The 12761-nt window shown below is 47.3% G+C and overlaps 1 protein-coding gene across 1 annotated transcript in view; it reads left to right on the top strand.

The window, feature by feature from the left end:
* The first annotated feature begins 2585 nt into the window (after positions 1–2585).
* The window catches only part of PNPLA7 (patatin like domain 7, lysophospholipase), a 114163-nt gene continuing 103987 nt past the window's right edge, over positions 2586–12761 (top strand). The window contains exons 1-9 of the mRNA XM_080989557.1: positions 2586–2921; positions 4028–4190; positions 5265–5404; positions 7270–7357; positions 7881–7972; positions 8503–8666; positions 8937–9009; positions 9146–9211; positions 9500–9710. Coding sequence (XP_080845683.1) covers positions 4050–4190; positions 5265–5404; positions 7270–7357; positions 7881–7972; positions 8503–8666; positions 8937–9009; positions 9146–9211; positions 9500–9710 — 975 coding nt within the window. The 5' untranslated portion in view covers positions 2586–2921; positions 4028–4049. The remainder of the gene's footprint in view (positions 2922–4027; positions 4191–5264; positions 5405–7269; positions 7358–7880; positions 7973–8502; positions 8667–8936; positions 9010–9145; positions 9212–9499; positions 9711–12761) is intronic.

Here is a 12761-nt window from a genome sequence, read left to right as displayed (position 1 = left end):
TCGGAGAACCCACGGGCCTTCAAGAAACACAAGGTCGACAAGGAGCAGCTGAGTGTCATGTGGCGATCCAACAGTAAGGCTTGGGTCACACGTGTGCTGTTTGTGGACTGGGTCAATCTTGCTTTTGGCCCTGCTGTCAAACAGTACCTGCTGGACAACGACCTGCCGCTGAAGGCTTTGCTTCTGATGGACAATGCTCCTGCTCATCCTAAAGGCCTTGAGTTGGACTTGTTGGAGGAGTTCAGCTTCATCAGCATCATGTTCTTGCCGCCTAACACCATGCCACTGCTCCAGCCGATGGATCAGCAGGTCATCGCCAATTTCAAAAAACTCTACACCAAGGAGCTTTTCAGGCGATGCTTTGAGGTGACTGATTGCACCACCATCACCCTGCGGGAATTCTGGAAGGACCACTTCGACATCATCACCTGCTTGAAGATGATCACCACGGCCTGGAACGGGATCAGCCAGAGAAATTTGAATTGCGCTTGGCGCAGCCTGTGGCCGGACTGTGTGGCACCAAGTGACTCTGATGCACCAGAGTCAGCAGTGGTGCAGGACATTGTTGCCTTGGGGAGGACCATGGGCCTGGAGGTCACAGAGGAGGACGTCTGTGATCTGGTGGAGGAGCACGACCACGAGCTGACCACCCAGGAGCTGGTCGAACTGCAGGCAGAGGCTGCGCAGGAGCAGGCCTCGCTGGAAGAGGAGGAAGCAACTGAGGAACAGCTGTCGTCCAAAGAACTGAGGGACATTTGCATGAAGTGGAAGGATGTGCAGGCTTTTGCACAGCGGCACCACCCTAGCAAGCACGTGGCACATGACCTTGCGAACACTTTTGATACGACGGTCATGTTGCTTTCAGGGAGGTGCTGAAAAGGCGGATGAAGCAGCAGACCATGAACAGGTTCTTCAGCAAGAAGCTAGACGAAAAAACTCGCGGAACGAATTAATTTCGTCTTGCGAGGCACCACTGTACTTGGAGAAATCTCTGTGTTGTCTGCTATGTTCACCCACTACTTAATATAACTTGCTTTATTTTTTCTTGACGAAAGATGTATAACAGTCTTGGCTACAAAGTATAATAAAATATTAATAAAATTATAAACACATACACACAACAATATATAAACACACTGGAACACTGATTTCCAACAGGCCTACACCATGCAGAAAGTCTGTGGAGGGGGGAAGTTCTAGTGGGGTGGCTCCCAGGCCCCATTTGAGCTTCCCAACGTGGAGCCCTTTTATTGCTTCTATCCTTTTTTATTTAAAAATATTTTTATTGATCTTTTAAATAAAAATCTAACAATTAAAGATGCAGCTCACTCATAAAGTTCAAGAATCTGTAGTAGAAAATTATCAGACCCTCCAAATGTCCCTATTTTCCAGGGACAGTCCCAAATTTACAGAAGATGTCCCAGTTTCTGATTTGACCTCGGAATGTCCCACTTTTCCTTAGGACTTCCCTATTTTCACTGGACAAATGTTGGAGGGTATGGTAGGATGTCCCTATTTTCATCAGAGAAATGTTGCAGGATATTGAGTTATCTGACCCTCAAGCCATCTAAAGGCAGTCCTGTATAGGGATTTTTTTTAATGTTTAATGTTTTTTTTATTATGTTTATATAGATATATATATATATATATTTTGGAAGCCTCCCAGAGTGGCTGGGGCAACCCAGTCATATGTGTCGTATATATAGTAAAATTATTATTACGGAATAGGATGTCCCTACTTTCATTGGAGAAATGTTGGAGGGTATGAAATATGCAGTAAAACAAAAGAATGGTCAGGGTTGGTTGGGGGAAGGGTCCAATTAGAAGCAAATTAGAAGCACATTTATATATTTATTAGCAAGAAGTAGATGCCATGTTTAAAGTTCAGACATTGGTGTATACAGAGAGGGATATCTGGTGAGATGTGGGATTTTCATCTGTATTTCCATTCAGTCAACAGTAGACTTCTGAATGCTGGATGTGGATTCTAAATTGTGCGGGTCATCTGCTATACATTCTGTACACCTAATTTGACATCCTGCCATATGACAAAAAAATTGTGTCCTTTTGTCCTCCTGCTACTCTTTAAACAGGCAGGTTTCCCCCCCGTAGGGTTATTTCCCACACTTCACCGTGCCCTGTTTGAGGGTTGTCTCAATAAAACGGCCGCTCTCTGACCAAACTGGCTGGCAGTGCTCCAGGTGCCACATCATACCCATTTCCCACATTTGGTTAGTACTTGATCGCTTCGGGCGGGCAGCGCCATCACTTGGGGAACTCCCTGCCTTTTGAGATCAGGCAACCTTCGTTCTTCCCTTTTCTTCGGCGCTCCCGTCTCTTAAAAAGTTGGCGCGAGTTTTTAACGCGCTGCACTGTTGTCTGCATTAACTAGGATTGTGAATTTTTTCTCGATTCTCTGCCGTTTCACCTTCTTGCAAACCGCTTTGAGGGATTATTTTTGTGTAAAAAAACGACAACACAATCAGGTGGTGCATTCAATTTTATTAAACAAACAAACAATAAAACAATACAAATAAAAAAAGAATTGTTTTAAATGTTGAAACCCGCCCTAGGGACCTTAGGGTTAAGGACGAAAAATAACAACAACATCGGTGGTGGTGGTGACGATGGTGGAGAGAAAGGCGGCCCAAGTAGCCGGGCGAGTGAGCCCTCCCCACAATGGCCACCTTCCTAGACCGAGAGAGGAGGAGGAGGAGACGCTTCAGGTCGTCTCAGGCCTGGAGAGGAGGAGGGATAGGCCGAGGGGGCGGCGGCAGCGAGCGATCGTCCTGACCCGGCCGCGCCTTCCCTTCCCCGCCGCCGCCTCGCCTCATTCACTCCCCCTCAGAGGCGGGGAGAAGATTGTGGGGTGGCTGCCGCGTTTCCGCTTCGCCTCCGTCGGGAATCGGGACGGCCGTGAGGTGGGACATGCTGTGGTGCTGATGGGGAGGCTGAGAGGGGCTTCTTCACCCTCGACCCACGGATAGCCTGCGTGGGTTTTTTGTGGGGAAACGGGGTGGGGGTGGAGGATTAAGAGACGGGCCATCCCACCCACCCCTGCACATCTTATGTGGGGCTTTCTTGATGTCTAGTATGTGCGGGGTGTGTGTGTTATAGTTTTTGTTTGTTACCACGTTATGTATTTTTGTGTTTTAATATTGCAAAAGCGCCCTGTGTTCCTCGGATTAAGGGCAGTCTAGAAATGTCATAAGTAAAAATAAAATAGTGCGGGGCTCTGCCGCGTGAGGAGTGCGTTGAAAGAAGGGGAGTTTTAAAGCCTCTTTCTCGTGGATTTCAGGGTGACTGAAGTAGTTGTGTGTCTGTGTGTGTGAAGGATTAAGGAATGTGTGCCCCCGCACCCGCTTCACACCCATTATCCATGGGGCTTTATTTATTCATAGCATAGGGTTCTGCTGTGCTAGGGTGGATTAGGAGAGGGACTTTGCAAGTCCTCGTGGATTTGAGGGCGGCTGTCAAGTAGTTTGTGTGAGTGTGTGTGGGATTAATTAGGGGACCCCCCCTTCCAAACACAACTTTCCCACCCACAATATTTCAAGCTTCTTTATGCCCAACAGATGGGGGGTCTGCTGTGTTGAGGTAGGTTAAAATAGGGAGATTGTAAATCCTCACGTCCTCCAGGAGATGGCTTTGAGGGTGACTGTGAGGTAGTTTGTGGGGTGGAGGAGTATTAATTTTCTTTTGTTGGGGGCAGGGAGGAGTGTTCAGAAGGGGACAGAGCTTCCTTCTGAGTGCCTCTTCTTCCAAACATACTCATATAACTTTACAGTTGCCCTCAATCTACCTATTTTCTGCAGGTTGTGGAGGATACATAGGTGGGGGGGAGGGAGGCTCCCTCTTTTAACCTGTTGCTGTTGGGGATAGAATGAGTTAAAAAGACAGACTTCTCCCAACCACCTGGAGATAGATTATATGGAATTAAGTGTGAAGTTGATGCATGATGTGTGTGTCTTAATTCGGAATGTCAGTGTTGCTGACTCTGCTTTTCTTGTGCTTCCCTTCCTTCCAGACCAGGATGAGTGTCCACTAACATGGCTCTGCAGTGTAAAATTCAGACCTTGCAGGTGGTTGACACAGAATACAGTGCTGATGCCGTAGAGTGGTGCCCTGTGGAGGGCTGGCACAGCATCCTGGCATGTGGCACCTACCAACTCAAGAAACCTGACAGCAGTGTGAGTGGCCCTTCTTTCTGGTGTTGCCTATGCAGTGAAAAGAGCTCCAGCAGTTTCAAGTTAACAGTTCCTTGAAGCATATTTTGGGGGTTGTTGTTAAGGTGCTTTGATGTTAAGGCTTAGGATGGATTGTCTATAACTTGTTTTCTCATTCTTCCCACTTTTGGCTCATCCACCTCAAGTCCATGCAGAATGAAAAGTTGATTTTGCTTGCATACAGCAGTATTGGAGAACCTTTGGCTCTCCGATATGTTGCTGAACTACAGATTCCAGCAGCCCTAGCAAGTATGGCGAGGGACGATGGGAACTGCAGTTCAGCAACATTTGGTGGGCCAGATATTTCCTATGCCTGGGATACTGTCCTTCTGATTCAAAACCTTGCTTGGGTCAAAACCCCATTTCTAATCCAACACTACTAAATACTCCAACAAGAACATCAGATACTATAGTATTAAACTAATTTACCTGCTGCTGTATTGTTTTAAACAGGATCCAGCTAGATAAAATACTGTAATGTCGAAGATAACCAACCACTCAAAACACATTAAGATTGTAGCTTAAGGTGCTCTTAAGCAAACCATTCTTCTTTCATCCCCTCTTGAATAAGAGTATGTGTGATATTGAAGTTTCTGTTGCAGGGATTAATGAGATAATATAGAGATAATGTACAAGAAAAGACTTGAACACTGTAGATATGCTAAGTTTTAATCATTTTGACAGGAAGTGTATAGCACTAGTAGTTTTTATTCAGGCTGGAATAAAATCGGTTTTCCATCTCAATTGGTTTTTCATATCTTGGCTTGTCCCAAATAACTCCCAAATGTGTTTAAGTGAGCTGTTCACCTCTCCTTCCCACCTAAGTGTGACAGTGGCCTATGTCTTCTTTAGCAGAGGTGACAAGAGCAATGGGGCAAACTACCTGAGGGGATTGATGCACAGGAATCTCTTATGTTCTCTAGCTGTGCAGTTGATGGGTAGTTCAGGGACAGCAGGTAGTTGAATGTGGGAGAGAGGAAGAGATGGGGTGAGGCAATGTCTCAAAGTGATAGTTTTTGATTTTGCTTCCCATTGCAGGCTGGTGAGAGCCCTGAAGGGAACAATGAGCCCCATGTGCGCCTGGGCCGCCTCTACCTGTATTACTTTGGAGAACAAATTTTCACACCACTGACTGAGATCCAAAGGCTGGAAATGGCTGCCCTGCTGGACATTAAATGGTAATGCTGGAGACAGAGGTCCAGACCAGCACCTAAGCAATTCTTCCGCATGTTGTTTGGTAGCATATGCAGGGCCGTCTTAAGCATATCCAGCACCATGGTGCAAAGCTCCCTCCGGCACCCCCCCCATTTCCCAGAATTTTTTAGGGAGGACGGCACTGCTGGCAGGGCTGGAGGAGGCGGGCAGTGGCTGGGGGGCGGCTCCTCTGGTGGGGAAGAGGTGGAGGCTGGATGCGGCGCCTCCCGGCTCAGCTGTCTGCTTTGTGCCGCAGTGGCCACGGCAGACGGAGGCTCTGGGCACAGCACTGCTTTGGCGTGGCATGGCGGAGGCGGGCGAGGGTGGCGAACCGATGCTGGGGGCAGCTGCATCCAGCCTCCACCATTTCCCTGGTGCCCTCCAGAACTTGGTGCCCTGGCACCCCACGCCACTAGCCTCTATGGGTAAGATGCCCCTGAGCATATGCAAAGAGTTTTTTTCCCTTGGAGGGGAAATGACAACTTTCCACTGAGGGCACTATACCCTTTCACCAGCACTGGATTTGTGGCTCCCTGAGCCACCATTGGAGAAAATGTTGGATGTGGGCTGAAGGCTTGTTTCTCCCATAGACTTTAGCTTATGGCCTTGGTCATGTCATCCTGGTTTGGTTCCCCATCTATAAAATTGGAAGAGCAGTGTCCAACCTTGCAGTATCGTTGTGAGGGCAAGCTTGTGGCTAAATCAAAGTACCCCTTTCTATTGAACCCATGTCACCACTACACAGTGCTTTTTAAAAAGAAAAAGAAAAAAGGTGCCGGTATTCACCATGAAGTTGTTACAGTAAGTGCCACACATTTAACATTTTGGGGGAAAGGTGCCAGTACTGCATACCCTTGAGTACCCTCAGAAAAAAAGCACTGCTGCTACACCTTAACAGTGATGCAGATCGGTGGTCTTTTTCAGCCTATTTGCTCAGTATGATATCTACTGAGCTCAGGATATGAAAAATTACCACAATCCAATACAACTGATCATAAATATTACATTACAATATGAATATTATATAGGCAGGTTACAAAAATTAAAATAAGTATGATTTGTAATAAAACAGGAGGAACAAGAAGCTAGACCAAAAAAATTAAAAAATTAAATGTATTACCGTATTTTTCCATGTATAAGATGAAGCAATCCCCCCCCCCCAAAAGCTTAACAACTCTGGGCAATTTCCCCCCATTTCCTCAATTTTGAGTCCCCCAAAATAGGAGTCATCTTATACACAGGGGTGGTGTTATACATGGTATATACTGTATTGTCCTGAAAATAAGCCACACTTTCCCCCCAAATTTTGACGGTGAAAAGTTAAAGTGCAGCTTAAATTTGCGACCCTACAAAAATTGGCTTTTACTATATCACTGCTGAAACAGACATATGGTAAAATGGAACAAAAATGTTTTATTGCCAATTTGTGAGCTTGAGACTGTTGTGCAATTAATTCTAATGCCATTCATTGCTTTCCCTGTATTTTACAGTGCGGTATTGATTTTTTATTTGCATTTATGGTGCTATGAACAGGTGTTTAACCCACTTGCGGGTCCTTTCTAGTACGCATAGGATTTTCTTCTACATTTGCCATTTACGGGTGTGAGGGCCTGCGGAATTTTAAGGGAGCAGCTTTATATTTGGGTACATTTGTCTTTTTTCCCCCTTGAATTTTAAAGGTGCAGGTTATATTCATGTGCTGTTTATATTTGGGCCAATACGGTATATCTCTTATTAACTGCATTTGAAATGGAGATGAAGTGCTTAAACACATGTTAATATTTCATTTCTAAAGAGAGGGCCCAGGGACTTACTCTTCTGAGGTATTTATTATTCATTCCTCTTCAAGGTGCCACGTTCCCATTGCAGAACATCCTGTTCTGGGCACTGCAAATGCTAAGGGAGCAGTGGAGCTCTCCCGCTTAACAGGAAGTGAGGTAAGTGAACCGGAATTGAGATTCATGGTTAGGGTGTGAGCCATAGCTATGCAAAGCGGTTCATTTTATAGGAAATATAGGATGTAGCTCTGTGTGGTCATTCCACTTCAGCTTGAGTGTATTTTCATGTTAGGAAAGGTAATACAATTGGGGGTGCTGACTTTATGTTGCAGGCATTGAATAACTGGGCATTGTCTAAGCACAAGATTCTTGAGGACAAAGGGACAGTAAAGAGGGAGAAGCAAGGGACAAATAGAAATGTATTGTTATTATTTATTTAAACAAAATACAAGGGTAGTTGAAACTGCTGCAAAAACCTTGGACGTGAAGGCTGGCAGGTGAATAGGACTTGAGAGAACAGTCTCTCTTACTCACAGTGACTGAAATTGTACACATGCTCTGAATTGCCTGAAGAAACTTAATCTGCAGTGGGGTCCAGCTGTATTTTCTTAACTGAGTGTTGGATCTGATGTTCCTCCTTGGGCCTGTCTGGCCTTGATCAGTTTTCTTTTCCCTTCAGTAGAAGAGCTGCAAGCTGGAACCATTGTGCAGTGCTGACCTGGGAGCCGAATGCCTTGCCTTATCTCTTGATTGGTCCACAGGACGAGGGCAGCGGTGAGCAGAGGCCAGTTAGCTAAACATTGGCCCAGTGCTAGCATTGCTGTGTTTTAAAAGTTGAACAAAATCCCTGCTGTGGGAGGACTGCCTGACAGCTGTGTCTAATGGGAGTCTGCATAAGTTTGTGCCTTGAGTTTGCCTTTCCATGCTCTGTTTTGGGGCTTTGTAAGGGATCTATACGCAGTCACCGAGGGCATATGTATTTCTAGTCCCCTACTCTTTTCAGCCTATTTTCTGCCCACGCTGAACAGAGCAAGGCCTTGCACTTCTCAGAGTGCATTACCCCATTGCCTTTATCTTATGAATCAGGAGCCTTTATAGTTGCTTGCATTGCTTTTTGGGCTGTGGGTACCTTGGGAAAGGCACAGCTGATCTGGGAAATGCTTTAAAATCCAGTTCTCTTCTTTTAGTGATGGTTGTGACAGTTTCTGTGGAAGATTTAAAAAAGATTGGCCTTGTGCACAGGAAATTCCCCCTCCTGCTAAAGACTAACCTGTCCTTTCTATTTTGCACTATTTCCCTTGTAGTGGCTGCCCACTGCAGTTGATCAGCAGTGATTCAAAAGGGAGGCTGAACTTGCTGTCCATTGATGAATCTGCCTCCCTGCACATATTGGAACAGTGGAAGGCACATGACTTTGAGGCCTGGATTGCTGCATTTGACTACTGGAACACATCTATTGTATATTCAGGTCTGCATCCGATGGCGGTAAATGACACATGGGAAGTGCTTAGTTTTTTCTCTAATGCTCACCAAACCACTATTGCTGGCAATAATGTTGGGTGATTTTTATGCTTCATGTGCATTAGCAGCAAGGCTTGAGCTGGGAAACAAAACATTTCCTGCCTTTGGAGCTTTATCTTCTAGCCTTGTGGAGTGGCTCTGTGTCACAGGAAAAAAGGGTCTCATCTCCAGCTATCTATACCGTCACACAGCTTGATCAGTTTTCTCTTTGTTTCAGGTGGAGATGATTGCAAGCTACGAGGATGGGACATCCGGAGCAGCCCGAGAGCTCCCATCTTCACTAGTGAGAGGTAAGCAGTAGCCTGTCAGGTGAGGGTGTATTGCTCATCTCTCCTCACTGTTTGGGCAGTTGTCTCAAGCAGATTTAAACTGGTGCATCTGATGAAGGTTCTTGCTGCCTAACCTTTGACTTGCATTCTGTGACAGGCATTCAATGGGAGTGTGCAGTATTCAGAGCCATCCACTCCGGGAGAATCTGCTGGCCACAGGAAGGTGAGTTTCCCTGAGATATATCTTGTTATGTACATTTGTCTGGGTTAGCAATAGACGAGTGAGCTGATGGTTGGTTGTTTGTGTGTGTCTGTGCTAGAGACTGTGGCAACTTATGGATGGGACCCTGGGTGCCTGAAAAAGAGCATGGTTTGGTTCTAGCTTGGCCTTTGTCTTTATTGATAGCCCTGCAACAGTTAAGTAAGGGCTAGCTAGGAATCTGAAGTCCTCTATTGTACCCTTGAAAAACCACCTCTTATGGATTTCTGAGGACTGCTTTTGTTTCTCCAGCTACGATGAACATGTCATGCTGTGGGATACCCGGAATATGAAGCAGCCACTGGCGGACACCCATGTGCAGGGTGGAGTTTGGAGGTTAAAGTGGCATCCAACACAGGAGCACTTACTGCTGGCAGCCTGCATGCACAATGGCTTCAAAATCCTCAATTGCCAAGGCTGTATGGGTGAGTGCTTTGATCTTGGTAGCTGGCACCTGGGATGTGTGAGAAAGGCTCAGGGGCTGGCTGGAGCCATATACCTGTGTTTTTAGTGCCTTCTTCTGGAGTGAAAGACAAAAAACAATTTCCAGAGTATATGAAACATTCTTATTCTATTCAGCTACCAACACTCCTAACTTCATCTTGCTGATGAGATCAAATGCTTAAATAATACTCCCAAGGATCTGGTTTGGTGTTGATCCGTGCTGTTTGCTTGGAGACGCTTGAAAAGGAAAATGCAAATAGGTTGAAGAGGATGTCATTTATACATTCTACCTGAGAATAAATAGCCGGGCAGAATACCGTTTCATAAAAACATGATTTATTTTTCCTTAATCAGTGGAAGGTAATATGGAGTAGCCATTAAGTTGTTCCTCCTGCCCAGCAGCAAGAAGAGATGAAAAGTTTAATTCTTGCTAAAAACAGTAGTTGAGAGATAAATTATTTCCTATTTTACTGAGGAAGCAGGCTTAGTCGTTGTCTGAGGACTATCTCTGCCTCCAGGTCTGGTCCTGACCAGACGGATACTGGAATCAGCAAGGGACACCCACACGACCTGAAGGTGCTGCTGTGCAATGCCAGGTCAATGATCCATAAAACCATGGTGATCCATGACTTGATCGTGGATGGAGGATTTGACCTGGCATGTGTAACAGAGACTTGGTTGGATGAAGCAGATGGGCCTGTCCTTGCCGCTGCTTGTCCACCAGGTTTCTCTTACGCACAGCAACCCAGGCCTTGTGGGTGGGGAGGGGGGGTTGCAGTGATTTTTAGGAAGTCATTAGTTTGCACCAGGCGTCCTATTGGAAAGACCCAGTTCTCTGAGTGCATGTTCTGGAAGTTGGGCAATAGGGGCAGTACAGGATTCCTTTTGGTGTACCGACCTCCCTGCTGCACCAAGGATTCCCTGCCCGAGCTGCTTCAGGTCGTGGCGAATGTTCTCCTGGAGACACCTAGTTTGGTTGTCCTAGGGGATTTTAACATCCATGCCGACACGACCTTACTTTGTGGAAAGCATGGCCTCCATGGGGCTGTCCCTGAATAAGTCTGGCCCAACTCATAGCCGCGGGCATGCCTTAGACCTGGTGTTCACCTCTATGGATGTTGGTGATCTGACACTAAGTAAAAGCGAAACCAAAGAAGTGCCATGGTCAGATCACTTCCTGGTGCAACTGGACTTCTCCGCGACCCTTCCCCTCTGCAGGGAGGTGGGACCGATTCAGATGGTCCGCCCCCACCACTTAATGGATCCAAATGGTTTCCAGAGAGTGGTAGGGGACGTTGATGGCCTTTCAGCTGATTCCCTGGTGGCCCGCTGGAATGTGGAGTTAACCAGGGCTATTGACTGTTTGGCTCCAAAGCACCCTCTCCGATTGCATGGAGCCCGGACAGCCCCGTGGTTTTCCATGGATCTGAGGGCAATGAAACAATTGTTGAGACAGCTAGAGCGCCGGTGGCGGATAACCCATTCTGAATCTGACCGGACACGGGTTAGAGCTCAATGTCGAGCCTACCAAGTGGCGATAGCGACGGCGAAGAAGACTTTCTTCACCGCCTCTATTGCATCTGCGGAAAACAGCAGCAGGAGACTCTTTCAGGTGGTTCGCAATTTAGCAGAACCACCTGCTCCATCAGGGCCCAGTACGGGCCACATGATCTCCTGCAATGATTTTGTAAAGTTTTTTGCAGATAAAGTCGCTCAGATTCGAGAAGAGGTAGACTCCACCGTGGGAGCAGGGCCGGGGCAGGAGAGTGCTAGAGTCCTGTCTAGTCAAGTTGTGTGGGATCAGTTCCAATCTGTTACCCCCGAGGATGTGGACAGGCTGCTTGGATGAGTGAAACCAACCACCTGTCTCCTTGATCCTTGCCCATCCTGGCTTATAAAAGCGAGCCGGGAAGGACTGGGCGATGGGTTTCGTGGGGTGGTGAATGCTTCCCTCTGTGAGGGAGCTTTCCTAGACCTGCTGAAAGAGGCGGTTATTAAACCGCTTCTTAAAAAACCATCTTTAGATGTGGCCACGATGGCCAACTATCACCCAGTCTCAAATCTTCCATTCTTGGGCAAGGTGATTGAGCGAGTGGTTGCTGAACAACTCCAGGCACGCCTGGAAGAAGCGGACCATTTGGATCACTTCCAGTCGGGATTCAGGCCTCATCATGGGACTAAACTGCCTTGGTCGCACTGGTTGATGATCTCCGGTGGGCTAGGGACAAAGGTGAGAGCTGTTTCCTAGTTCTGCTGGATCTCCCAGCGGCGTTCGATACCATCGACCATAACATCCTTCTGGACCGTCTTGAGGGGCTGGGAGCTGGGGGCACTGTCATACAGTTCCGCTCCTTCCTCCTGGGCTGTGTTCAGAAAGTGGGGGGGGGGGATGAGTGTTCAGAGCCCTGGGCTCTCACTTGTGGGGTGCCTTAGGGTTCTGTCCTCTCCCCCATGCTTTTCAACATCTATATGAAGCCGCTGGGAGAGATCATCAGGGGATTTGGGCTGGGTGTTCATCAGTATGCGGATGATACCCAGCTCCACCTCTCTTTCAAATCAGAACCAGTGAAGGCGGTGAAGGTCCTGTGTGAGTGCCTGGAGGCAGTTGGAGGTTGGATGGCGGCTAACAGATTGAGGTTGAATCCTGACAAGACAGAAGTCCTGTTTTGGGGGGACAGGAGGCGGGCAGGTGTGGAGGATTCCCTGGTTCTGAATGGGGTAACTGTGCCCCTGAAGGACCAGGTGCCCAGCCTGGGAGTCATTTTGGAGTCATAGCTGTCCATGGAGGCACAGGTCAAATCTGTGTCCAGGGCAGCTGTTTACCAGCTCCATCTGGTACGCAGGCTGAGACCCTATCTGCCTGCGGACTGCCTTGCCAGAGTGGTGCATGCTCTGGTTATCTCCCACTTGGACTACTGCAATACGCTCTATTTGGGGCTACCTTTGAAGGTGACCCGGAAACTACAACTAATTCAGAACGCGGCAGCTAGACTGGTGACTGGGAGCGGCCGCAGAGACCACATAACACCGGTCTTGAAAGACCTACATTGGCTCCCAGTACATTTCCAAG

The sequence above is a fragment of the Podarcis pityusensis genome, assembly GCF_964106645.2.
Source record: "Podarcis pityusensis genome assembly, chromosome: Z".
Lineage (NCBI taxonomy): Eukaryota > Metazoa > Chordata > Lepidosauria > Squamata > Lacertidae > Podarcis > Podarcis pityusensis.
This window is presented reverse-complemented; position numbering and strand designations above follow the sequence as displayed.